The following is a 27,218-nucleotide window of genomic DNA, read 5'->3' on the forward strand; positions in this document are numbered from 1 at the left end:
AAAAAAGCTGACCAGTTTACATCAGCTTCACACGAAGTAATACAAATATCAAAAAGAAGATATTAAAAAGCCTGGCACAGTTTTGGTTCAGCTGAAATGGGTCAGTAATGTCACATCTGGTGCTGCAGGATCTGTATCTAACATACTTGCACAGATGTTTCACCCACACCAGCACAGCGTGAGGAACTGTGGGATACGCACACAACCTAAAATCCACATACACACCCTGATCCACAGAGCGAAGTAGGCCGACTCACACGTAAACCACGAGAAACGCTACACTACTCCGATCTAGCCTTCAGTCTTGACAATGCTCAACCGCAGCCATCTTTACCCAGACTCCACCCTGAGTGACCCAACCCGGCTAATAACACACGCAGAAAAGACATCATTAAGTGCGGCAAACCTCACTGAAGTATGTCATTCGTATTGATATATATATACACATAACTGAACTGAAAGTACACAATTCTCATTATAAAAGGTAAACAAAACAAAAAACAGGTGTAGATTTTCCCGTCTGTTTTATACAAGTATTTTAAAAGTAGCTAATAGCTCTTCCCATATCAAACTCTCTATTCACTAAAGTGCTCTCACATTCAACTAACGATGAAAACCATAAACGCAACAGTACAGCTATGCAAGAGTGAGATACCAAACATAAAGCTATTTAGACCTTGCAGAGCACTAACCAGGAAAAGATCCATCTATATATCACTAGTTTCTTTAAAAGAACAAGATGCAACAATCCTCATCAAAAACGTTGATCCTAAACAGCGTGATGTTTCAATGATTAAAGGAGATAATAAAGTGAAAAGTGTGTGTGTGTGTGAGCAGATGCCGTCTGGCCTGCTTTGCTCCAGTTGTTCTGCTGGTGTGCAGAGTCTGTAACACTGAGTCACTGAAGGGGGGTTTGCTCTCAGTATTTAGGTACTTTGGTGTAATCCTCCTGTTGGACGCTCTTGCACAGGCACATGGACAGGATCATCCCTAAAAGCTGGAGTAAGCACAATAGACAGAGATCACAATCTGCTCCCCCACCTCTCACACACACACAGAAACACACGTTTACAAGCTAATGGCTACATTTATACTGCGAGTCTTAGGGTGTATTCACACCTGCCTTGTTTGGTTCGATTGAATCGAACTCAAGTTCGTTTCCCCCCTTGGTGCGGACCTTTTGGGCAGGTGTGAATACAGCAATCGAACTCGGGTGCGGACCAAACAATCGAACCGAGACCCAGCTGAAGAGGTGGTCTCGGTACGGTTCCAAACGAACTCTGGTACGGTTCGTTTACGGTGTGAACATGAACCGACCCAACTGCAGAAAACTGCGCCTTTTTATTTGGCTGCTCTTATGAGGATACTTAACAAAACGGACATTTTGGCATAATGCTGTGCATGTGTTATTGTTCGTTCAAGCGCGAAAGAGAAAGAGAATTCTGGCGCGCTGTCTGTGCACGCGATACTGTTGCGCGTCTTTCTGCGAGCCGTGTGTGCATTCACAGACAGAGCGTTCTCTTTTGTATTACCGCGCTTAAATGGTTTAAAAGCACGTTCTCTCCGCCGGAACCGTACTTGCAGCACATCGTCGTCTTCTCAAAATCTAATTACAACATCGTATAGATGACATTTTGTCATATGCTCAATAGTTTCTTAATATTGCGTTTGTAGGGAATAACACCAAATCAGTAAAAGAACAAATATTGCATTACGAAATATCTCCATGCTGAGCCTGTTTTTGCACTTCCTGCTTTTCCCTGCTTGAGAATTCTTTTTATTATTATTTCTTTATTTAAAAGGGACAGCGCACATTAATCAACATGAGGACAAAGTCCTTAGTAAATGTGCCAGATTTAGCCATACAGGCTCATTTTCATCTGCAGTCTCTAGGTTGATGGTTAAGAGAAAACAATAAATACACTACAACAATACAATAAATGCATATCAATAAGAAAGCCTTAGATATAGATAAGTAAGAATAACACCACTATTCCCGATCAGGACAACTGGCAGGTTGATTGAAAAAAAAAAAAAAAAAAAAAAAACCCTGTCCAATGAATGGACGACCTTAGCACACGTGTGGTTTTGTTTACATATTTTGGTTCACTTGCAAAAAGAGCAGTGTGAAAGCAAACCGTACCAAACAAAAAAAATCAACATTGCATTTGGTCCGGACCAAAGCAAGTGAACTATCGGACTTTCCTGGTGTGAATACACCCTTAGTGCTCAATTTCCATTAACTGATTTAAATTTTTTTTTTTTTTTTTGTATATACCAATATCAGATTCCAGTGTGAACAGATCATGGTCCTGAAATGACTTTTTGGTCTCTTAAGCGATACACGCATACTGTACTGTTCAAAAGTTTGGGGTCAGTACGATTTAAAAAAAAGTAATTAATACTTTTATTAAATGACAACTTAAAATTAATCAAATCAAAAGTGACAGTAAAGCCATTTGTAATGTTACAAAAGCTTTCCATTTCAAGGAATGCAAGATATCGGTTATCGGTTGATACATTTTTTATGTTATCGTTATCTGCACGATAAGAAAATTTGGCCAATATATTAAAGCCGATAAATAATCAGCTTAGAGACACTTCAGATGTGCGCTGTTCGCCATGATGGTTATGAATTGCTTGAAATATGATTGGAATCCCTTCAAAAATGAAAATACGGTTCAGTGCAAGTCCGTCATATAGGCTACATAAAATTATAATGAGAACTATAATTGTGTGCTTGGGACATGGATTTAATGGACAGACTTTTGTTTTTGTAATCAGGCTCTCAAAAATTATATAAAAACGTGGATTTAGATTTATCGGTCAATATATCGGTTATCGGCTTTCAGATATAAAGAATTATCGGTTATAGGTATCGGTTAAAATGTTCATATCGGTGCATCCCTACAAATAAATGCTGTTCCTCTTGAACTTTCTATTCATCAAAGAATCTTGAAAAAAAGTATCATGTTTTGCACAAAAATATTAAGCATAAACAACACTGATAATAAGGAATGTTTCTTGAGCACCAAATCAGCATATTAGAATAATTTCTAAATCTTAACAACCTCAAACTTTTGAACAATAGTGTATATTTCCAATAAATGTAATTAAATTATTTGTTTGACCATATTTTGATCATTTAAATTAGCTATAATTAATTTAAAAAAAATGAATATAAATACAAACAAAAAATATTTGGTTTTGGTTTTTAGTGTCTAATGTATGGAAGCTTGTTTCCACCACTGAATAATAAATAAATAATAATAATTGCGACTTTTTATCTCACAATTCTGACTTTTTTTCTTACAATTGCAATATATCAAGTCAGAATTGTGACTTTTTCTCAGAATTGCGAGATATAAAGTCGCAATTCTGAGAAATAAAGTCGCAATTGCGAGATATAACGTCAGAATTGCATGATATAAAGTCGCAATTGCGTGTTATAAAGTCAGAATTGTGATATACAAACTATTCTGAGGTAAAAAAAAAAAAAAAAAAAAAATCCGTCTTTTTTTCCCTTAGAATTGGACTTTATATCTCACAATTGTGAGTTTATATCTCACAATTCTGAGAAAAGATGTCAGAATTGTGAGATATAAACTTGCAATTATGTGTTATAAAGTCAGAATTGCGTGATATAAAGTCGCAATTGCGAGAAAAAAAAAGTCAGAATTCTGACTTTAACACGCAATTCTGACTTTATAACACGCAATTGCGACTTTATTTCACGCAATTCTGACTTTATATCTCGCAATTCTGAGAAATAAAGTCAGAATTGCGAGATGTAAACTCGCAATTGTGAGATAAAAAGTCGCAATTATCTATTAAAATGTTTTATTTTTTGTGGCGGAAACAAGCTTCCATACTAATGTGCTATAAAAAAAAAAGAAAGAAAGAAAAAGGAATGGGACACCAAAGTGCACCGTATTTGTGGAAAGTGCCAAAATAAAAGAAATGAAGGTTAATGAAAGACAGTTAGAAGGGAATAATCATGAATTGGGAATGCATTTCACAAGATACGCTTTCTAGATTTACCTCAATCACTGCTATTCCGACACAGACTCCCAGAATAACTCCACAGTTCCTCAGGAGCCAGTCCTCCACACTGGATACGCAACCCTGCAAACAGAGAATGGAGACAAATGAAATAAGCAGAACAACTGGGAAAAAGAGTGAAACGAGATATGCGTGGTTTGGAAACGATCCTAAACTGACAGAGTTCTGCAAAGATAACATCAGAAGAGACAAACTGAACATGCCAAACTCAAGCTTGGCCAACAGTCAGTGGTCTCGTTTACAGGAAACATTTTGATTTACAGTAAACACTTTGTTCGCTTTGGGACTGTTCGTTTTTTATTTAAGGGCTACCAGAGGAGTTTGGAGATCTATGGTAAAAATAGACTTGATCCTCCCTTCGCCAGCAATACATTTTTCTATGACCCTCCAAAATGATTGTGAAAAAAGGCATGACCCTCCCCGATAATATATTGATTGATTACGCTTGGTTGTACAAAATGGCTATCTGAACATCTTTGCCATGACAAACGACTTAACCTCTGCTTTCTCATCTTACACATCACACACTCCACTGTTATGGTGGCCATTTCAGTAGATTTACTCACTAACATTTGGCGCGTTTCAATTACAGATTTGCGCAAAACTTTTGCGATTTTTTTTAAATGTCGACAAAAAACTATTGCGAAATGATGGCGTTTCCATTAACCGATGTTATGCGAATAAAAATTTTTTTTTTCCTCTCGCAGTCAGTAAAATCATTCCAAAATGGAGGTTTATGTACTAATCCCAGTCACTGCACTAGCCATTATTATTAATGGAAGGAGATGTATGTGTGTTTTCCAAGCATTAATGGCAAGGAACGACCCTTATTATACTTGAGAGCGGCACATATGAGGTGTTTCTGGGTGTTTCTCCCTCATATCTGCTTCGAGGTCTTGATTGTGGCATTTATTTGAGGTTTAGAATCCATTATTCCTGTAATTATTTTGTCTTATATGAATTCTTAAGAACTCTGTCTCGTATTCTGTCCAAACACACCGCGTCATCTACGTCAGGTGACCTGGAAATGCGCAAAAACTGTTTCCATTGCAGTTTTGCGAAATATTTCTTTTTCGAATTGCCTGATAAACCACCTCATGCGAGCGTAAAAACTTTTTTGCGATAAATGGGAGTTTTTGCAAAAATTACGTGTTTCCATTGGGCGTATTTTCAATTCGCAATTTCAATTTGCGCAATTTGAAGGGTGATGGAAACGCGGCTACTGTTGTGGAAAGACATTAAGCATGGAAACTAAAATATGGTAGGATCGCGCATTCTATCAGCTGCAGTTCTGGCGCCTCAATACTGTAAAACTTGACACACATTCACATCACATGTTAAAGCAGTGGTAGAGTTACACTCACAGGACACTGCACTAATTCGCAATCACAAAAGTTCATTATTTGCTCGTGCTTTAAAGCTTTGCCGGGTAAACATTTCATTGGCGTTCTGTTCTGACACAATGCACTTTTTCTGAGCGCGTACACCGAAGTCAAACAGCGCCAAACTGGATTTTTGTTGGGTCAGGCCCATCTGCTAGCGATGGGGGGCCGAGACTGAGAGAGCCACATGGAGCTACATGGACAAAAAAATGCACCAAACAAGCCACTTTGAAATTTTGCTGTTTTCATGAATACAAAAGTTGGGTGACCCTCCCCCTAAACTAAAAAAAAGTTTGATGACCCTCCCCTCAACAAAGAATATAAACACATGACCCTCCCCTATTTTCCTCCGGTGGTCCATTCCATAAATGCCGAACGGTCCCTTATTCAAACAACTGGACTGTGTATATGCTACTAATATGATACAGTTTCCAAATGAATTAATGTAACAGCATAAAGGAAAAGCATTCAGAATTCCCATTTAAATGTATGTATATGAGGTCTGAAACCTGGCTGGGCCTTCGAGACCTAATGAGCAGAAGCACAACCTGTACCAGAGCCATGAATCAATTCATTATTAATAAAAGTGCCAAATGGGAACTGAATGGGGACTCAGAAATATTGGCATGGACTGGACATTAGCTGTTCTCAGCCTGCTAACCATTCAGTCTACAAAGGAAACCCATATGTTGCACTAAAAGCAAAAGGAAGGAGGGAGAGAATGCGGCACAGATGGAGAGGGAAATCTCACGAGCGTATGAAACACAAACGCCAGGTTTGAGAGAGAATTATTGCATTAGCAATGAGAATGGAGAACTACTACAGAACACCAGAATCAGGAAAGTTTACACAGGAATCTGGATGTGTCAATGTGTGCAGTAAAGCTGTATGTCTGTACCGTAGTGTGGACAGGCCATTCAGAGGACAAACTCGGACACAGGCCTGTTTCTGTCATATACGAGCCAGCGACGGAGTCATTTCTGCAGGAACATGGATACAGATTCTGAGAACCGTTATGGCTTTTTATCAACACGTTCTCCGTCCAGTTAGATGGTCCAGTCCAACCACAACACTTCATCTGTGAGAGAAAGAAAAAAGCAGGAAAGAAATTTTACACTACAGTAAAAACAACAACAATAACAAAAATGAAAAACCTTACTGAAAATAACCTTAAACAGTTGCTTGTTAAACAAGAGATAAAAAGCCACAAAAATCCTAGTGATCTTTTGTCATCTGTAAAATGCTTTTAACATATTACTGTAACTTCACAGTAGGGGAATGATGGAAAATAACATTGAAGAAGGAAACGGCAGACAATAGCTGAAGGAAAACCTTGCGCTCACCGTTCTCTGGAGATAATCCCAGGCGTGCTCAGATGTCTTGTTATGACCGGTGTAGTTCACCAGAATTTTGTTCACAATAGTGGACATCTCTTGCCTCAGCTAAAAATAAGCACATGGAGAAATGTGTGAGAAATGTTAGGATGGATCTGCGATTCGAACTTTCCTGTGAACTGAATGGCACCCATATAGGAATAACATATGATATTTCAACAATCAACATTCTTTATAGAGTGCAACTGTTGGGTACCAGAAGTAAAAACTCCAGTCATTTTCTCCATAGGGAATTTGATTTTGAACGATAATTTATAAAACTTCAAATAAACACCTATTTTGAGCTTCAAGGTTGTTAATCAATGATATTTACTTCTGCTGAAGCCGTCAGCTCGCATTATTTCAGCTTATTTTTTAAAATGGTGGAATTAGTGGAGAAAGACTACATTACCCATAATGCTGTACAGAAAATTACACCAATCAGAGGGTTTAAAAAGAGCTCTTTAGCTCCACCCACTCCCATGAAGCACTAATCAATCTATCTATCTATCTATCTATCTATCTATCTATCTATCTATCTATCTATCTATCTATCTATCTATCTATCTATCTATCTATCTATCTATCTACACACACATAATTTGCAATAAACTTAAAATATATTGTTTACATACATATAATTTGAAAATGAGTAGTTTATTATTCCTCCTTTGTTTTTAATTCGATTATGCTGTTCGCAATGCCTCATGGGACTGTAGTTCTTTCCCTCACTAGTGCCGTTAAGTCAAGCAACTAGGTGAATCACAACATTACAAACTATGATATGAAGCAAAAAATCGGACAAAAAGACAAAGACTGTGTTTGTCTTTTTGTCAGATTTTTTGCTTCATATCATAGTTTGCAACATTGTGATTCACCTAGTAGCTGATTGGCTTGGTTCATGGCTTATAACTCTTTAATGAAGGCTTTTTTTTTTCTAAAAATCCCTATAGGAAAAAAGAATGGGAAAAATATCATTTTTTGCATTTATAATTGAAGCATATCACTGAAATTTATTATTTAACTTTAACCTAATTTAAGATTTTAAAATATTCTATAAGTCTCTTATGCTCACCAAGGCTTTATTTGTTTGGTTGTAATGACAATTTCTTATTATCAATGTTGAAAACACTTATACTATATATATATATATATATGCTGACAATATATAGGCTGACAATTTTTTTTACTGTTCCTTTTGATAAATTTGATGCATCTTTGCTGAATAGAAGTTCTCTTACAGCCCAAACTTTTGAACAGTAGTATATGTTTGTAAAGTTTTTGAACATCATACAAATGATAAAACTGGAATAAACTATTTTAAAACCCGCCCTTCAATTACTATTATTTCAACAATGTATACACTGACGTCAAAAACCTTTCAACAGCAAATCACTGTTGAAGTGAACTTTATATATTGTGTAGAGCTTGTTTGAAGTGTGTGTGTGTAGGAGGTGTGGTGGTGCACACAGCTATGAGGGGGGCTGCAGCAATGATGATCTAAAACTGAAAAACTCTGCTTATGCAGATAGTGTGTACGAGACGCTGTGAACCTCGCCCTGTTCTGGGAAAACACTCGCCATGCCCTGTGGTGAAGAATAAAGAGAAAACAGAGCAAGCCCAAGCACAGACTCCAATTACCTGATCTCTCAAGACTGGTCCTACAGGAAGACTAAACACGCTATAGCTAAAAGTCAAATATCTATGCACATGTATGATAATATGGACACAGCAAGTTAAGTTGAGCATTAAGCATGAGCTTATGGCTGTGGTTAGGCCTAGTGCTACTTAACTGAAACTGATTTAAGAAAGGCTGACTAAGCACAAGTTGCATTACAGGATGTATATCTCCTTCCTAACACTATAGAAAGGCTGTTAAGATGAAGTGCAGCCCCTGTTGTTTTTTTTAATCATCTTAAAAGGCATTTGGTGTGAAATGTTTGTGTGTTTCCTGTTCCTGAAGAGGGCGCTGTCGTCGAAAGGTTTCACATGAGAGAGTGAGTGAAGTCAGTGGATGACAAACACACCTCCTTTTTCGTTAAGCACGGAAACATCTCGTCAAGCCGCACACACCATCTTGTGTGAAAGGTGAATATTGGTGCAGTGGAAAGTGAATTATTCCACTTCCTAATTCATTTGAATGGAGGAAGTGGAACTATAGTAGTGAACAGTCAAAACATTTCTTCAGCTTTAAAATCCCATTTTCTAAACCATCTGTTAACTTTCCTGTTACCACCTAACACCACGATTTAAGAGATTACACTATAGTCCCAGCTGACTAGAAAAAGTGTTGCAAGCTTGTGACGCCATTGCAGGAAACATGCTTTTCAAATAGAGCAGTGATATGCTAACATCAGAAACCCCATATATTCATACTGTTAGGTAATTTAGGGCAAATGTAAGAAATATGTGTTAATTAACACTGTTCCAGATGAACCAAATCAGAAGTTTTCACATCAGACTAGTGTTGGAGAAGCTACTTTTAAATGCTAATCAGAATTTAAACTACAGTAAAACCACTTATTTTAAAACGTTAGCTACACCACAGGATATTTACAAAGTGTAGCTAATTACACTAAAGCTATTTAAGGTACTAAAATCTTTTTAAACATAACTATCAGATTATTAATTATTTTTTAAAAGCAAAATAGTATTTAGTATATCTCATATATGTATATGTGTGTGTGTGTGTGTGTGTGTGTGTGTGTGTGTGTGTGTGTGTGTGTGTGTGTGTGTGTGTGTGTGTGTGTGTGTGTGTGTGTGTGTGTGTGTGTGTGTGTGTGTGTGTGTGTGTGTGTGTGTGTGTGTGTGTGTGTGTGTATATATATATAATGTATATATTTTTTTTTAATTAAGTGTGAGTTTTCCTACATCTTGAAACTTTTAGTTTTACAAATGAGGGTAATCTTTGGAGGATGAACAAATAATGTTTTGGTCATCACATTAAAAATAACATTTAAATATGATAATATTTGAGTTTTGAGGTGCTGGGAAAAGATGTGCGACGTACTTGAAAGAATTTTACTATTCCTGCCAAACTTCCATGGTTACAGTTAGTGTTACTACATTAAATCCATGGTGAATGTTGCTGATCGGTGGACTTAAAGCCTAAAACTAGTGCATTCATGGCACAATGTTTCTCCTGGTTTCCACGTCAGCGCTGTTTAATAACGGTGAAATGTGAATGTTTGTCACTAGATCTCGCAGCGATGTTATTACTTTTGTGGCGAATTCAAATGCTTTCTTTACTGGATCTCTTAGCGCTGTGTAGTAACAGTGTCGCTTGATCAAGATCGGCTCGTGCTGCACTGACACTGGTCCGTGAAGCACAAAATAATGAGTAGCGCAGTTTCGTTCCGCTTTCATTACGTTTGCCATTTGATGTTGGGCAACGTTGTGCTGGTAGCGCCAGCTAACAAAATTCTGGTCGCACTGGCAAAAAAATGGTCCAACGAATCGTTCGGTTTGTAATGTATACCGAACCGAAAGCCTCATACCGAACGGTTCAATACGAATATATAAAATATATAAAATATATATATATATATATATATATATATATATATATATATATATATATATATATATATATAAATAAAACACTAAACAGAATAGCAAAAGAAACTAATAAAGAAGAGCAAAGAAGAACATAAAATTACTAAACATAAATAACATAAATAAATTCTAAATATTAATAGAAAACTATCTATATTACTATTATTTTTATCTATACTTTATAGAAATAATCCTAAATCAACCAGTTTTAGGGAAAGTTACTTTTAAAAGTAATGTGTTATAATATTGCGGTACTCCCTAAAAAAGTAACTAATTGTGTTACTTAGTTACTTTTTATGGAAAGTAATGCGTTACTTTTGCGTTGTGTTTTTTCACCTGGGCTGGGCTTGCTTGTTTCTCAATAACAAAAAAACAGCTCTATTATGGTATGGTAACCTACCAGGTCTCGCTGGAAGTAGATGAGGACAGCGGCTGTCACCTGGGCGATGAGGATGAGGAGGAGACAGGTGAAGTACTGCAAACACAGGACAGAAAAATCCATTTACAATTACTGGACACTCAAAACAAAAGCTAGAACCTTTTAAACCACTTCAAACTCTCTGGCTAGTTTTTCTCAAGCCAAAAAGTTTGTCTTGACAAACATTTATATTCTAGATGATATCCTAGTCATTAGAGTTCAGATAAACACTTCCATTTGTTTATTGGACATATTAACAAACTTACAACAATGCATGATTAAGCACATGACAGCTAGATAACGTTATTTTCTAAATGGGTCAAACAGTTTAACAAAGACCTTTGCTGACCGCTAAGCTTATCGAGCGATCTGTGGGTACTAATATGGCCCCCAGTTCTTCCACGGATATCCCCTAAATCTGACTGGCTTATCCCTGTCACTCCAGCTCAGTAAATCCAGCAGCATTAACCCCAGAGAGCCATTTGAAGCTAACTCTTTATCATGCTAATGGAGAAGGGTTTAATGAAGCCCCCTCAGCAGACGGTCTGGGCACGCATTGGTCTGGGCTTGTTGTGACTGTGATTACGACAGCGTAACAGCAACTCTATGCATGGCAGCTTCTGAATGGTCCAGTGCTCAAAGTTGTTAAAGCTATTAACAGACTGTACAATTTTATTTTATGAATAATTTATAACGGATTTTAATATAGTTGCAAAAAATGATCACTTAATGCAAATGTTGCTATAACTGAATATGGTTAGAAGCGAAATATCATTTATATAAATGGCCCAGAGAACAGAATTAGCTGTCTCTAGTAGTCAGCAGTTATTTATATATAAATAAATATGCAAAATAAAAAAATAATATAAAAGCTAAATTCAAATAAACCACAATTGGCTGGCTTTGATGTAGTCAGCAGTTATTTATATATAAATATGCAAAATAAAAGAATGAAATTAAATCATATCAAATGAAATAAGTAATAAAATACTCTATAACTCTCTCTATAATTACTCACCAGTCCGAGAAGGCATCGGATCTCATAAATGGCCCCGATGCAGCCCAGGAAACCCATGACCATGGACAGAGATCCAATCCCAATCAAGATGTAGGCGCCAACTTTCAGCGTTGTGGAGGACTCTTCTGCATAAACACAGAAGACACCAGTCACACTCTCCGACAAGGTCAACTTTAAAAAAAATATTTCATGATGGAAAAAGAACATTTAGATGATGAATGAATTAAGATCACTTCAATTATTATTCGATATCACACCATAAACCTAACTAGCAAATAACAGCCATTATCTAATGTTGAAACTGTCATGATGCGGCAGATGTGGGTTTTGCACAGGAGTGGAGAGGCTGAAAATGAAACTGAGTTTGGAGGGTGGTGTATGGCAGATTTTAGACACAGCTACACATTACTCTTGCTTTAGGCTCTGCAACTAAATGCAGCAAGTTCATATGTATGCAGAGGAAGAAGTCTCTGACACGAAAATACTGTCGAAAAAAAAAAGTACGCAAAAATTTAATTGCACTTCACCATATCAAAATTTGTAAACAATGGATGCAGGTCACATTGTTACCTAGAAGTACGCCAACTGAATTTTGTTTGTCTAATAACAATGTTTTAAAGACGTTCAGAACCTGATCTTAATTCATTTTACTAATGAGAGAGAGAGAAAATAAATGGCCGAACCAACACCCTATCACCACTATTGGTGTGGCGAACACCCTCATAACACAGCAAACCTTCTGCGCTTCTACAGTGGCTCAGCATATGAAAGTAATTTAAAATTATTGCGTGGAAAATTGTCATCATGCATTTTCTCTCAATCTATTATTAAAGTTGGCGCTGAGCTGTGGTGCTCATTTGAGTAGCAGGTTGTTTTTACTATCCTTAGCTATGTACAAATCAGTAGCTTTACACTAATTAAAGACATGAAACTAGCAGTCAAGAGAGCGGAAAATAATGTCTCTCCAAAGAGAGGGGAGCGCATGTCCCTCCTTCAATTCAAAGCAGAAACGAGTTTAGCTGCTCGTATTTGTTCGGGAGGATTCTTTCAAAGATAGACGAGGCAAAGACATGTGGCTTGTGGCTCTGAGGTCACAAGTCTTCTGTAAACACGTGATCCTGCTAGTATTTCACCACAAAAACATTTGTCTCTCTAGCATGCGAGTAGAATGTCGGGCTGTCAATGTAACATTTTGATTTAGTGCAATTAATTGTATGTATGTAATGTATGTATGTATGTATGTATGTATGTATGTGTGTATGTATGTGTGTGTGTGTGTATGTATAATACATATATATATAAAGGAAAAAAATTTCATTCGTTTGTATACAAGTGTTGTATGTAATTTTTTTGACTGCACTAAAGCATAAAAATACCATATGTGTGCAGAGATCTAGCAAACATGATATGTTCAAGTACAAAAAACAATGCTGAAGCCATTTATTCAACTTTGAAATGTGCGTTTCGTGTCGGGATGTCTGTATGATCCCACTGCCAATTTACCCAAAAGTATTTCGACACCCTGGGTTGCCAGTTTTCCAGAAAACGCAGCGTATTGCAGCCATGGAAGCCAGAAAACGATCTGAGACAAAGATTGCAGATTCTACCCGACCTAAAATGCCTTGGCAATAAAAACATTGCAAATGTATTCAACAGCTGATTAACTTATAGTGTAAGGCTCGTCAATTTCCTTTGTCAATTGCACTCTTAACTGTTGCGTGCCATCAATCTGGCAACCCACGCGAGAAAGCGTTGAGTCTGAGGAGGGGAAACCACCTCTCAAATATTTCGAATTTGGACTGTAGTGCATTTCAACCACTATCTGTCAACATAACATACTGCACTACACTGCTTTTTTTTTTTTAAAATTATAATTAATCAGCATATCATGCAATTATTGTTTTGAACTTTCATCCAATCTTCAGTCCGAATTAATTCCTCCCTGACTTCTTACATGCATCCATCCGAAACGATGAGGTGATGTTGCCCTTGTATGACCTTAAAAAGCAAAACTGTGACATCACGTTTGTGACAGAAAACTATTTTGTTTTATAAACTGAGAATAATAAATGGTCGGTAGATTACCTCTCAACTCAAACCAGAATTCTGCGTCACAATTCTAAACACATGTTTCCTGCCTAGCGCGTAACATCTGTCTGAGGGTAAATTTGAAGTTTCCAAGACCTCAGTGAGCGCTTGCTCATAGTTGCTGTGATGATCATGGTACTATGGCAAACACCTCTGAAAATCAGCAGAAATTCCGTCCCAGCAGCATTTTCCACTTGGAAAAACAATCTTGGACCCTTTCAAGCACCATTTACATGCCATGAATGGAAAATATAACAAAAATTAAAAAAAAAAAGATCATTAACTTTAAAGAATAAGTATGTATTGGCTTGTTGTATTTGTATTTGATAATTGTATTTAAGGTTGTGTTCAGGTTTGGCAGGATTGCTTCGATTAAAACTAGCTCTGGAGCGATTGAGTGTTAGAGTGTTTCAATTGAACAAGTGTGAACGCTGCCGTCTGAACCCTGGCCCGCACCAAACAAGTGGAAAGATGGGTCTCAGTCCACTTCCAAACAAACTCTGGTGATGTTCGAATGAAATATGAACGCAGCAAGGACCAAAGACATGTAAACGAACCAAAAACAGGATGTGATGCCACAAGATGAAAAGGGACAGACCCTAAAAAATACAGAATGCTCATGGTTGCACTGCCATTACAGTTCGGTACAGGCATCGGATCTACCGTCTCCTTGAAGCAGGCCAAGAGAAACTAACTACAAATGTAAACACAGCCAAACATTGCAGTTGAACATTAATTTATGTAACAGCCTCCGAGGCTTCAAACAACCAAACATTGACTCATGCTGTAACATGTTTAAGGTATTGAGTCATATTATAGCTATATAACTTCATTGCACCAATTAATGAGGTATTTGAAAAAGAAGTAAAACCTTTATGTGAAAAATAGGGATGATAATGATACAATTCCCCAAGACTCCCTTTTATAGCCATGCGATTGTGTGGAAGTCTATAAAAAATAAAAAAACCTGGGAGGAAGGGGAAAAATAAAAAATATACAACCGAGATCAGAGAACACCCCTTCCCGTTATTTTCGAACTCAATAGGGCCTTAAACCACAGACTAACAAAGTCAAACAAACTCCTCGAGCAGCACAGTGTGGGCGTGACCACCAATGGGACCCTACAGTAAAACAGAGGACTACTGGACCATGTGTTAGCAGAAAGGCAAGGTCAGAGTTAAGGGTCCCCGAGTATGAGGATATCCTATGATATTCCCTGCTATCTCCAGAGGAACCGCTGAGTCAGAAAAACAACGTTTCCAAAAATGGTCCCGATAACAGAGACTCCAGCGCAGTGATATCTGGAGACACTGAAAAAGACAAAGTGAGTGGAAAGGATGGCGGTGTGACCAGCTTGGCAAACGTTTTTAGAGCTTGTCAGCTTAACATAAATATTCCCCTGCTGTAATTTGTTTAACCGAGCATGTGTTATATATAGACTTCTCTAAACCTCCATGATCTTGAGGGAACTTGGCTTGGTCGGTCTTATGAAAATATTTAATTTTAATGTCTATTTTTTAAAGTTTTCTTTAGCAATGGTGTGAAAAAAATAACTTTTAGCTTAAAGGGATACCTCACCCATAAATGAAAATTCTGTCATCATTTACTCACCATCACATCTTTCTTATGTGGAACACAAAATATGATATTTTGAAGAATGTTGGTAACCAAGCAGGTGCCCATTGAATTTAATTGTTTAGACAAAAAATAAATAAATGACAACTCCAGGAATGACATGAGAGTGAATGATGACAGCATTTTTTTTTTTTTGGTGAACTTTCCCTTTAAAAATGGAGTAAAGTCCCTTTAAGTCCCTTTACTCAAACACCTTTTGGGCTGCAATTTCAGTCATGCAAGTACAACTCCAATCACTTTAAATGGGGAAGATATTTAATATTTAATATCTCTCTTCCCTTATTTTGCAAACTTTCGCTCTCTGTTTAAGTGGGCATCAGATGGTTTAGTTAACGTGTGTGTGTGTGTATAAACACAGAGAGTGCAGTGTGGGAGAGGGGTTTGTGGAAAACTTGGTTAATGGCAAAAAAATGAAAAATCCCCACGCCAAGCTCACGAATAACAGCTGCTTTTACTGTGCATTCCCATGTATATCAAAAACACCAGTTTGAACTCAAAAGTGAAGACAGAAAAATGTGCAACCAGCAACGTATTGCTCTGACTCAATGAATACGGTTAACTGTCTGTCCGACTATAGGACATAAAAAGAGAAGAGACACAGACCCAGAATATATACTACCATTCAAAAGTTCAGGGCTGATAAGATTTTAAAAGTGTTTTTGAAAGAAGTGTCTCACCATGGCTGCATTTATTGGATCAAAAATACAGTAAAACAGCAATATTGTGAAATATTATTACAATTTCAAATAACTGTTTTCTATTTAAATCTAATTTTATTATGCAATTTATTCCTGTGATGCAAAGCACATCTTCAGTGTCAAATGATCCTTCAAAATTCATTCTAATATGCTGATTTGCTGCTCAAGAAACTGCTTAATTTTTAGATTTTTTTTTTCCTTCAGGAAATAGAAACATTATAAATGTCTTAACGGTCACTTTTGGTTAAATGAATGCATCCGTGCTGAAAAAAGTATTTTGCCAAGTATAAAAACACCTTACTGACCCCAAACTGTGTTTACACACAGTTTAGTTATGAACTGAAGTGCCTCCTTAAAATATTCAAACCCACATTTTGAGAGCAAATGTGAACAGAACTGCAATGAACCTAAAGCACTGATGTAATACTGTGAGAAAAATAATTTTTCACAATTGTTTTCTCAGTATATGAGAAAGCATTTGTGCTTCCATTACAAATCCGGAACTTTCCATTTCTGACCAATAGCAGCCTGGAGATGCAAACAGTTTAAATAAGACGTACTCTCAGAGACACGATTACATACATCAGAACAGGAAATTATGTTACAGTTTTTTGTACTTACGCAAAACCATGATGAAACTCTGATTATCCAGCATGACCCATAGTCCAAAGCCCATGATTACAGCTCCAAAAATCTACAGGGCAAAAGAAACATGCATGAACAAACAAACACGACGGACATGTTGCATGAGTGTTTGTCTCCTTCTGGACCCGTTTGGTTCCTCATAGCTTGATCTTAGTTTGAACTGTGACTGGAATTATGGATGAGAACACTGACTGAGAACACTAACATACCCCAGATAATTGCTAAAGAGAGACAGCAACTCTCCACAGAACTGAGTTCTCATGCATTCCGGCCACAAAGTTCAAAACTAATGGATCCAAGGTGCCCTCTAAATGAACTGGATCAGAGAAGTTTAATTTGAGTCTGGCGTCTTCTATGCCACTGTGGAGAGGGGAAGCCGTAAAACACCAGGCTACTGTACAATTAAAGGGAGAATCAGAGAGACACACACACTTTTCATTAGCCTTTGACCCTTTATAACATGTCTAGCTGAAGGTTGCAGTAATGCAACAGAGATCAGAGTCCTGCTTCCTCACTGAGCTTAAACTATTTCCTAACAGGGATTTCCAAAACATCACACTGCTGGGCATTTTTGTTTTTTCCCAATAATAATGCAAATACATGTAAAATGTCATGTGAAATGGTAAAAAAAAAATAAAAGCAAAATATACAAAAAGTATTTTAATAATGTACTTTTCTACATCACATATCGACGATGGCAAAAATTGATTTTTGCAAATTAATATATTTTTTTATTTATCTAATTAAACTCAAATTAAATTAATAATTTACAGGGAACCCTCTCATTTGGTACATTACTATAATTTGAGAGGTTAAAATTAACAAAAGAGCCAAAAACAAAAACTGCTGTTTATTTTCAGTTATAATAATTACACTCCAATAAAAACTGTAGGTAGTTTTTCTAAACACTTGTCTTCATGACAAATTTATTCAAACTTCCATATATAATTAACAATAAATAAGCTCCTCTAGTGTTTTTTCACTCGGGATAGTGGAAATAATTGCTTTTATTGGCCAATACAGATTATTGGCCGATACATCCCTAATAAATAAAGTTACAAATACTTCCAAATGATTAAAAAGTCTGACTTAAAACATCTTATTCTTGGTTTCTTCAAAAGATGACTTTTAGTTCCAACACTAGTTAGTTACACTAGTTATCCAAGTTTAAGCAAAAAGCGTTTTGTGGTCAGTGGTCAGAAACTTCTTTATGCATAAATATTTACATTTTCTTCCAGATTTCCCAAAAGGCTCAATTTTAAATACACACTCTCAATAGTAACTCTCCGTTTCAACCTGCATTGGCTCATGGTAGACCTGAAGACCAGAGCTAATGACAGGGAGCCACATGACTCAGAGTTCCTGCTGAGACGGAATGAAGGTGTAGGAGTGTGGACACTTACAAAGAAGAGGAGGTTGAACAAGAACAGGAAGTACTTGGTGGCGGCTATGCATCCTTTCCCCATGACTGCTGCTCTGTAAAAGAGAGGAAAATCATCAAAACTCAGAGAAATGAAGAACACCAGTGCTGATGGAGACCAGTTCTGGACATGACAAAGATTATTAGAGAGTTTTTCTAAATAAACAGAGAGTTAAAAATAAACTGCAGGTGTAATGTCTAATCTCTCACTGATGGAAAGAGGAAACTGTTCAAGAAATCACAGCTGCAATGCAGTTTTTAGTATTCTGAGGTGGTCGTTTAGTTTCAGTTCCATCTATGAATGATATTAATATAACTCTAAAAAAATAAGCTTTCCATTTTTTTTTAGGGTTTCTAATTAAATTTATTCACAACTGGTGGGTTTGAAGGTCCAAAAGTGGGAACTTATCTACTTAAAACTTATCTTTTGAAAAGGAGGAGAAAACCTTTTCCATATCTTTTGTTGTTGATGTCAAAACCTTCATGTTCAACTTCCCGGAATTTCGTGTACAATGGTAAACTGTGTTTTGTACTGCAATTAATATTCTATTCATCATAGGCCCTGTTCACACCTGATATTAAGATGCATTTTGGTCGATCGGATCACACGTAGACGAGGGAGACGCATTCCCGTTTACTCTTGGTGTCTCTTTTGTCCACTTTACCTATTTCTTTGAGGGGAGGCTCTATGGGTGGGTAAATGTATGGGGCTTCGTTCAATCTAATGGATGAAATAAGCTCACGCAATTTACATATGAGCGCAACCAGAGATGACGGAAAAACACACAGAGCGAATCAGCTTTTGTTTCTGGTCTGACAGCCACAAGACAAAAACAAGTGTGTGTTAGAAATCAGGAATGGGAACGTTTTTCATCTTCAAACCAAATTTGGGTCTTCGGCCGACAAAGTTTCAATCCCGTCTGGCTTCCCATAATATTAGTAGTCGTCTTTTGTAGTGGTTCGAACACATTCAACCACATGAGCGTTTACACTACGAAAGCAATCCGGTCGAATGTGTTTTCGACTACCTATGGAAGTGGCCGAGAGTGACAAGCTCAAAAGTTTTAGACCCCGTTTACACCTGTATTTAGCGTCGTCCACTTGTGATCGGATTGACAAAATACCAGGTGTAAACAGGGCCATAATATTAATAAATTTCCATGTTTGATTCTTAAAACACTTTTCCTGAAGCAAACAGTAGCAGAACTACTGACTTAAAACCAATCCACCGGAGCAATCTTGACATTTATGATTTAAAGGGCGTAACGAAATTGATCTTAAAAATATTTGCGCTCTCTTCAAAGTTCCTCCCTGAACATCTATGAAGACCCTGGGAATAAAGTGTGAGATTTCTGTGAGGAGGATTCAAAATGTAACCATGAGTGCATGACATTTTCATTTCTCACTTGGACTGTTTCTTTTACACACACACAATCCAGTAACCCAGAGTAATAAGCAATATATCAGGATATGAAGCCAGAGAGTCAGAGAGCCAAGCTTCCTTGGCTTCATCTCTTCTAAGTACTCCAGGGAACTATAAACCAGAGTCTGGATTTTTCTACGCTGAATGCAGTCTTTTTCTCTATTTTATTAATTTACAAAGGGGAGTTCAGAGGAATAACAACACAGCCAATCTCTTTCCACTGGTAAAACACTGTACTACACAAGATTTGCCTTTCTCTTATTCTTCAACCTTCAGCAGTTTAGCCTGAGAAAACAATCAGAAAAATACGCAAGGGGAAGTATAAACGGCGATGAATGCAAGTTTCATCAGGTTTCAGATGATTTGGCTTTCTATTCAGCATTTTACACAGTGTTAAAAACTCAAACGATTCACATTGACAAAACCCCGCTGCAGTCATCAGAGCCCTCAACCACAAGTACAATCCCATTTAAAAGGCCAATTATATTCTCTCTCAGGATTAGCACCACTTCGCTAATCGATCTGGAAGCTGAGACACCCCTTCATCTATTTCCTTTAATAATCTCTACAGTCATTGTCAGCTGCAGTGTACTGTGCAGATGTCTCCTTTCTACGGTCAATCACAAACATCCCCTCCATTATACAACGATGGCGTGCTGCCCCATTACATACAATAGACAAAAGCTGTCTTATCCTAGCATTTTTAGCACAACACAAAGGGGTATCTGAACACACCCAAGCAAGCTTTACATTGAGGATGTTAAATACTATTGATCACATGACCAGAAAAGTAATCCAGGATAATCGTTATGGACAAATAAGTTCCTCTAGCTAGTGTTCTTTGACTGTTATTCATTTGACAAAGAATTTGACAGAGCTTTAGACATCTTTTAAACATGTATAGGCTGCATTTTGAAGAGAGAGAAAAAAAACTGTAATTGTTTAATTACATCAGTATTTGATATCTGTCAGCAATCATACACTATTCTGGGTGGATGCCAAGAGCATGCATAACAGAACTATACAATTTTCATTTTCGGTGTTCCTTCCATAAGAAACAGTTCAAACATTAGTTACCGATTTAGGCTGATCCAAAAGACCCAAATTACTAGCCAAGTAGCCTAGGTCTACTAATTCACCCCTTCTGGGTCACACAAGAAACTATTTTTGCATAACCCTATGATTTGGCCCCAGCCAACATCTTTTATGCTCTAAGGGCATTCCTATGGCAACCATAATTGAGGCAGTGTGAATGCTCCACTTAAGAGGGGAAACAGTCTCACGCCCCAGTTACCCATGAGTGTCCCCCTCTCACCCCTCAATCAGGAAGAAGGTCGAGCCGTAGCTAAACGAGAACGGGGTCTTCGACAGCCACATCACAAGCATTACAATCATAGAAGGGGAAACAATTATCTAAACCATCAACTAAATTTTCTGTGCTATATTTATCAGCACATGTTAGTTATCCTACATCATTCTCTGCAAAAAAAAAAAAAAAAACCCAAAGCAGACTCCCACAGTTTCAGGGGGTTGGAGTGTCTGTTGAATATTTCTGACTCATTATGTAACTTTTCATTGATGCACTTTTAAGGGCGTGTTCACACTTGGCATGTTTGGTTCCATTAGAACAAACTCTGGACCGATCGATCTGATAGTGTGGTTCACTAATGAGGTTTCAGACACAGAGTCTGAAAAACACTTGTGCAATATAGGACTTTCATTTTATAGTCGCAATGAAACGTAAGTCGTCACATATCTTGTATTCGATATTGTGACGTACATCTAAGTGTAACGAATCATCGACTTCGGTTGTTGACTGGATATTTACAGTGCTATGCATAAGTTTAGACACCCATGCTAAAGTTGACTAAAAAGAGGAATAAAAAAATCATCTTTTGGAAATTGAACTTAATGCCTATAAATAAATGTTCTTCCTTAAAATACAGGGTGCATAAGTCATATGTTAAATTCCCATAGAGGCAGGCAGATTTTTATTTTTAAAGGCCAGTTACTTCATGGATCCAGGATACTATGCATCCTGATAAAGTTCCCTTGGCCTTTGGAATTAAAACAGCCCCACATCATCACATAGCCTTCACCATACCTAGAGATTGACATGGAGTACTTTCCATAAGATCATCTCTCAATGCAAATCAAACCAGCTATTAGGCTAACTGAAATAAAACCATGCCAATCTCTAGGTATGGTGAAGGCTAAGTGATGATGTGGGGCTATTTTAATTCCAAAGGCCAAGGGAACTTTATCAGGATGCATAGTATCCTGGATCCATGAAGTAACTGGCCTTTAAAAATAAAAATCTGCCTGCCTCTATGGGCATTTAACATAGGAGTGTCCAGACCAGTGTTAATTTCGTTGACGAATAATTTGTCATTATTTTCGTCAACGGCATTTTTTCACAGACGAAAACGAGACGATAACTAAATAAAAACTAGTTTTGAATGACAAAAACTATGACGAAAATCTACTGACATTTTCGTCAACGAATAAAAACTAGACGAAAATGTTAGATAGTGACGATTTGGGAAGCGATCCAGTCTGATGTCCAGCATTTGTCTCATAAAACGTTAAAACATGTAAACATCTGGGAGAATGAGTAGAGCAGACATGAAGATCTGAATAAGAGTGACGATGCAAAAAAAAGAGCTATTCGGTACGGTTTTCTGTGCGCACACATCCGACCCGAAGCGTGCAGCCATGCACATAGACACCTATGTACAGAATTGAACTCTTTCCTGTCTGAATGGACAAATACACACAAATATTAGGTCTAAATGTCCGTTTTGGAGAGTATTCACGTAAATTATGTTGGTTATGAGTGTATCTATGTGCATGTCATTGGACATGAACCGATGTCTTAAAGTGACAGTGGGTAATAAACCTAATGCGGTCTGTGTCCTTAATATTGATCAAGCAACAAAAGAAAAAGAGAAAAGCATTCACTGCTCGTTAATAGCTTTAATAAGGATTAATTATATTTAATTCATACAAATAAATATGTCTGCTTGAAAGAATAGAAAATGATGTATGCAAAAGACTGTGTTCTACTTTAGGAAAAGTGGTTTATTTCATTTTAAGATATTTTTTAAGTTACAGTAGTTTAGATCTGTATCTGTATTGCACGTTCAAACTTTAAAATCATTCATATTAGCAGGTTAATATATGTTTTCTCCGGAAGTATATGGGTTTGGAAATTTTAGAGAAATTCTAAATAAATGCATTTAAATTGAAACCCATTATATTTTAGTCGACTAGGCTAAGTCTACTGTAGATTTAGTCGACTAAAATCTTATTGTATTTCGTCGACTAAAACTAGACTAAAACTAAAACAATTCAGATGACTAAAATATGACTAAAACTAAATGGCATTTTAGTCAAAAGACTATGACTAAAACTAAATCAAAATTTGCTGTCAAAATTAACACTGGTCCAGACTTATGCACCCTGTATTTTAAGGAAGAACATTTATTTATTTACGATACATTATTCATTCACAAAGAAAATTGGTGTCCTTAAAGGTTGGATTTTTCCTAATTTTTTAAATTAAGGCATTAAGTTCAATTTCCAAAAGATGATTTTTTATTCCTCTTTATAGTCAACTTTAGCATGGGTGTCCAAACTTATGCATAGCACTGTAAATGTGGCCGTTGTACTCAAAAGTGGAGGCAGATGAACATGAGCGGACTAAATGATTGGATAAGTCTGGCATACATCACCAGAGAGAAATCTAACGTTTAAACTGGAAGGTCGAATTATGACCTTTTGATTAAAATTACGAGGTTACATGAAATCAAACCTGACAATTATTCTTTTTTTTTTTTTATTGGAATATTGCAGTATTTAGGCTATTATAAATGATTTATCTGTGAACGTCATTATTATTATTAGCCTATTTTTTATTCATGTGCCCTCATAATCTTTAATCAAAAAAAACTTCCCCTCCCTCTTGAAACAACATCTCTTTCTGATGATGCGTTTACTGGCGCAAGGGCGGAGCAACCTGTCAATCACATGAAATCAACCAATAGCAAACCACAACCATCCAATCAATTACAGATGAACAAAATCAAGTTTCTTGTTCGAGAAGCTGTTTCACTCGGATATGTCACAATAGGGAGGAAAATAATATCGCAATTTACGTTTCATGCAGACTAGGCCTACAAGAAATCGGAATTGGAAAATGACATTTTCTTGAATGCTACATGTTCAAATGCAGTGTGCACTACTACCATGCAAGGCAAAGTTACAACTGGTTAGCAAAAAGAAATGTTTTTCCACATTAAATCTTTTTTTAGAAAGCCCCCAAACCTAAATTTCCCTTATGAAAAAGAACTGCCTATTAAGTTTCTACTGCAGGCCTGTCTTGGCAAAGGCAGCTCTCAACACACACAGTGGCATCCCATTTTTAGCTGGCTCCAAGAGCAGGAGTTTTCCAGCAAGGGAAAGTCGAAGTAAAAGAAGAGGAACATCTGTATCCTGGCTCTCTCTCTCAGTGGGCTCAGTCCAGTCAAAGACACATCCTGGGAGGTCTGCCAACCCTTAACCTTTTAAGGACCTGAAGCAGCATCCAGTACTTAGCCCAAACTCAATTCTGACCTATTTTCACATCTGTGTTTTCATTTTCAATCTGAAACCGTTCTGACTGCAAACCTGTGCCTCTAAAAATCCCAGAGCATGTTTATTAAATGTTAATGTTTTGCTGTCAGTTTCTTTGGTCAGGACAAGTAAGGCCATGTCAAAGCAACAGTTTGAAGATAATCTTGTTAAACAGGTTACCTTATGTCAACATGTAATATGATAATGATACATCCGGTTTCATGGCACAAATATTTGTATTTAACTCCTTCAGTACTGAGATTTGTCACCCCTTTAACTTCCATAGTATTTTTCCCCCATAATATGGAAGTCAATGGGGCCCGTCAACTGTTTTGTTACACATAGCCTATTCTTCAAAATATCTTCTTTTGTGTTCAGCAGAAGAAAGACATTCACACAGGTTTGGAACAACTTGTGAGTAAATGATGACAACATTTTTATTTTTATAACATTTTTATAATGGTTCATTTGAACATAAGATCAGAAACGTATTTTACGCAAGTATGTAAGACGTGAACGCGTTGCAAACTTTGTGTATATTTGATGTGCGTTTTGCGTAGCCCTAGCAGTGACAAATCTCAGTATATATAGAGTTAACTACAAATATTTGAGCCTTTATGTGGTATTATTCGGAAAATAAATATAGGCCCATTGGTTGCTTAGCAAGATCTTCTTCAACTTTTTGCTTGCAAAGTGTTCAAAATAGATAGTAGTTTACTTCAAAGAGAAAACTTATTTTATAAGGCATTTAAGTTATTGCGTTATTGTGGTAGTCTCAATGGCATATAAAGTGTCTCAATTCACCTATACACACAAAGCTAATACAAAGAATAGGCACTAGTAGCCTATCTATCTAATAGGCACTAATATCTAATAGGCACTAGTATGTAATAGGCACTAGTATCTAATAGGCACTAGTATCTAAAGAATAGGCACTAGTATCTATAAATAAGTACTAGTAGCTAATGGAATAGATAGTGTCTAAACAAACAAGTAAAAGTAGCATGACAATAGATACTATTAAGGATTAAACATTAATACGGCTTGCCATACTACACGCGACTACTAGAACGCTCCTTTAAAACCAGCTGTCTCGATGCTCACTATTTCAAAGTAGACAACTTGTTGATTATCATTCACTTCCTAATTTCAAAACAAGCCAAATCATCTTTGAAATCTTGCGAAACCTCAGCTACAATGTATTGGCTCACGTGTGAACGAAGTGAATGTGCGAGTTGAGTCCATTCAGATTGTAAGTTACACAGGAACGCAGCGAAAATGGTGAAACTGCCAGTGCCACATCAGCGACGACTTAAAGCCACATAACAACAAAGAAAACGCACTTCTCCAAATAGTTTCACAGAACTAACGTTATTTTACTAATACTATGATGATAGAAAACGCAAATAAGGTACAAAGTTCACCAGAGCCTTATTTACTACCTTTGGATTCACTTATTGGCACGCCATCAGTAACTTAAATAACTTTTTTACGCTTTGTACTGTCATTTTAGATGCAAGAGAAACTCATTTACCTCTTTTGTGTAAAGTCGCAAGGGAGATCCGTTGAGCAGATGTCAGTCAGTTCGTGTCGCTACTGGAGTCTGAACAAAAAGACGAGAGCAAAAAGCATGAGAAGAAACCACTCTTTAACCCTTTACTGCGCGTGCCCGGACTGACTGAACAACATCAAGCACCACCGAGAGTTTCCGCCCAAGTCAGAACTCTGCCATTATCACTGCTTATTGTGCATACGGTAAAATTAATAATTAATTTAAAAATTAAAAATAAAATGATATCTTTCAAAAATTGCAAAAAGTATTCAGGACCGTTCTGTCTATTTAATTACGTTTTTATGACAGAGTTGGTAAATTCCATGTTTCCTCCCTTTTTATTGTGGTAGGCTAACTGTTTTTCCACAGAAACAGGATGGATATAAAAATCACATCGTTAACACCTTTTTCTTTTCAAGGTTCATTTTATTGCTAGCATTTTATGTATCTTAAAGGGATAGTTCACCCAAAAATGAAAATTCTGTCATCATTTATTCACTCACCCTCAAGTTGTTCTAAACCTGTATGAGTATCTTTCTTCTGCTGAACACAAAAGAAGATATTTTGAAGAATGTTGGTAACCAGACAGTTGACTTTTTCATAGTATTTTATTTCCTACTATGGCTAGTCAACTGTCTGGTCACTGACATTCTTCAAAACATTGGTGTTCTGCAGAATAAAGAAACTCAAACAGGCTTGGAACAACTTGAGGGTGAAAATGATGACAGATTTTTTTATTTTTGGGTGAACTATCCCATGAAATGACATATTACATAGGCCTATGGCATTTAAGTTTAAGGTTTACACCAGTTATACCAAACTGTCACTGAATGCATCTTCCCAGAAATGTTATTTCACACACCGCATGAATGTAATTTCTACTTACTAGAGCTTGAGGGATTCTTTACCCTTCAACTGATGAATTCTGACCACATTATTGTTACAAAGCAACTGAACAGTAATAGAGTTGTATTGACAATACTGCCCTCCTCAGGTCAAAAGTGGAAAAACCTGTGTTTTTTTGGCACATTTCAATGATCATATCATTAGCACATGGGAAAGTGTGAATAGGTACAAGTCAGGTGAAATCACTCTGGTTCTGATTGGATTATGAGAGCGTTATAATTGCTTTAAAAGGTGCTTCTAATCAATGTGTTCTCCAATAGTTACCTCTAAAGAAAGACATCCAGCCATCATTGCTTTCCTAAATCGATTTTCTGGAGAAGAAATGGTGAGAAGGCTATCATGAGTCCTGTGTTGTGCCAACAGTGAAGCGTCCTGAGATCATTCATGTGTGGGGGCGCTTTTCATCCAAGGGAGCGGCTCTCTCACAAT

General features: G+C 36.9%; 1 protein-coding gene across 2 annotated transcripts; it reads right to left on the reverse strand.

Moving 5' to 3' along the window:
• cd82b (CD82 molecule b) lies at positions 1-26,022 on the reverse strand. Of its 2 annotated transcripts, none has more exons than XM_079875000.1 (9): positions 25,866-26,022; positions 18,278-18,345; positions 16,851-16,923; positions 11,809-11,933; positions 10,773-10,847; positions 6,788-6,886; positions 6,343-6,522; positions 4,042-4,125; positions 1-997 (listed from the first exon to the last, which is right to left on the reverse strand). In XM_079875000.1, the coding sequence occupies exons 2-9, from the start codon at positions 18,338-18,340 to the stop codon at positions 920-922; spliced, it is 777 nt and encodes a 258-aa protein (XP_079731126.1). In that variant the 5' UTR covers positions 18,341-18,345; positions 25,866-26,022; the 3' UTR covers positions 1-919. The 2 variants fall into 2 exon arrangements, with proteins under 2 accessions (XP_079731126.1, XP_079731125.1); XM_079874999.1 differs by having other exon boundaries at positions 18,278-18,350; positions 25,866-26,020.
• Positions 26,023-27,218: the final 1,196 nt, after the last annotated feature.

The sequence above is a fragment of the Squalius cephalus genome (assembly GCF_949319135.1).
Source record: "Squalius cephalus genome assembly, chromosome: 6".
Taxonomy (NCBI): domain Eukaryota; kingdom Metazoa; phylum Chordata; class Actinopteri; order Cypriniformes; family Leuciscidae; genus Squalius; species Squalius cephalus.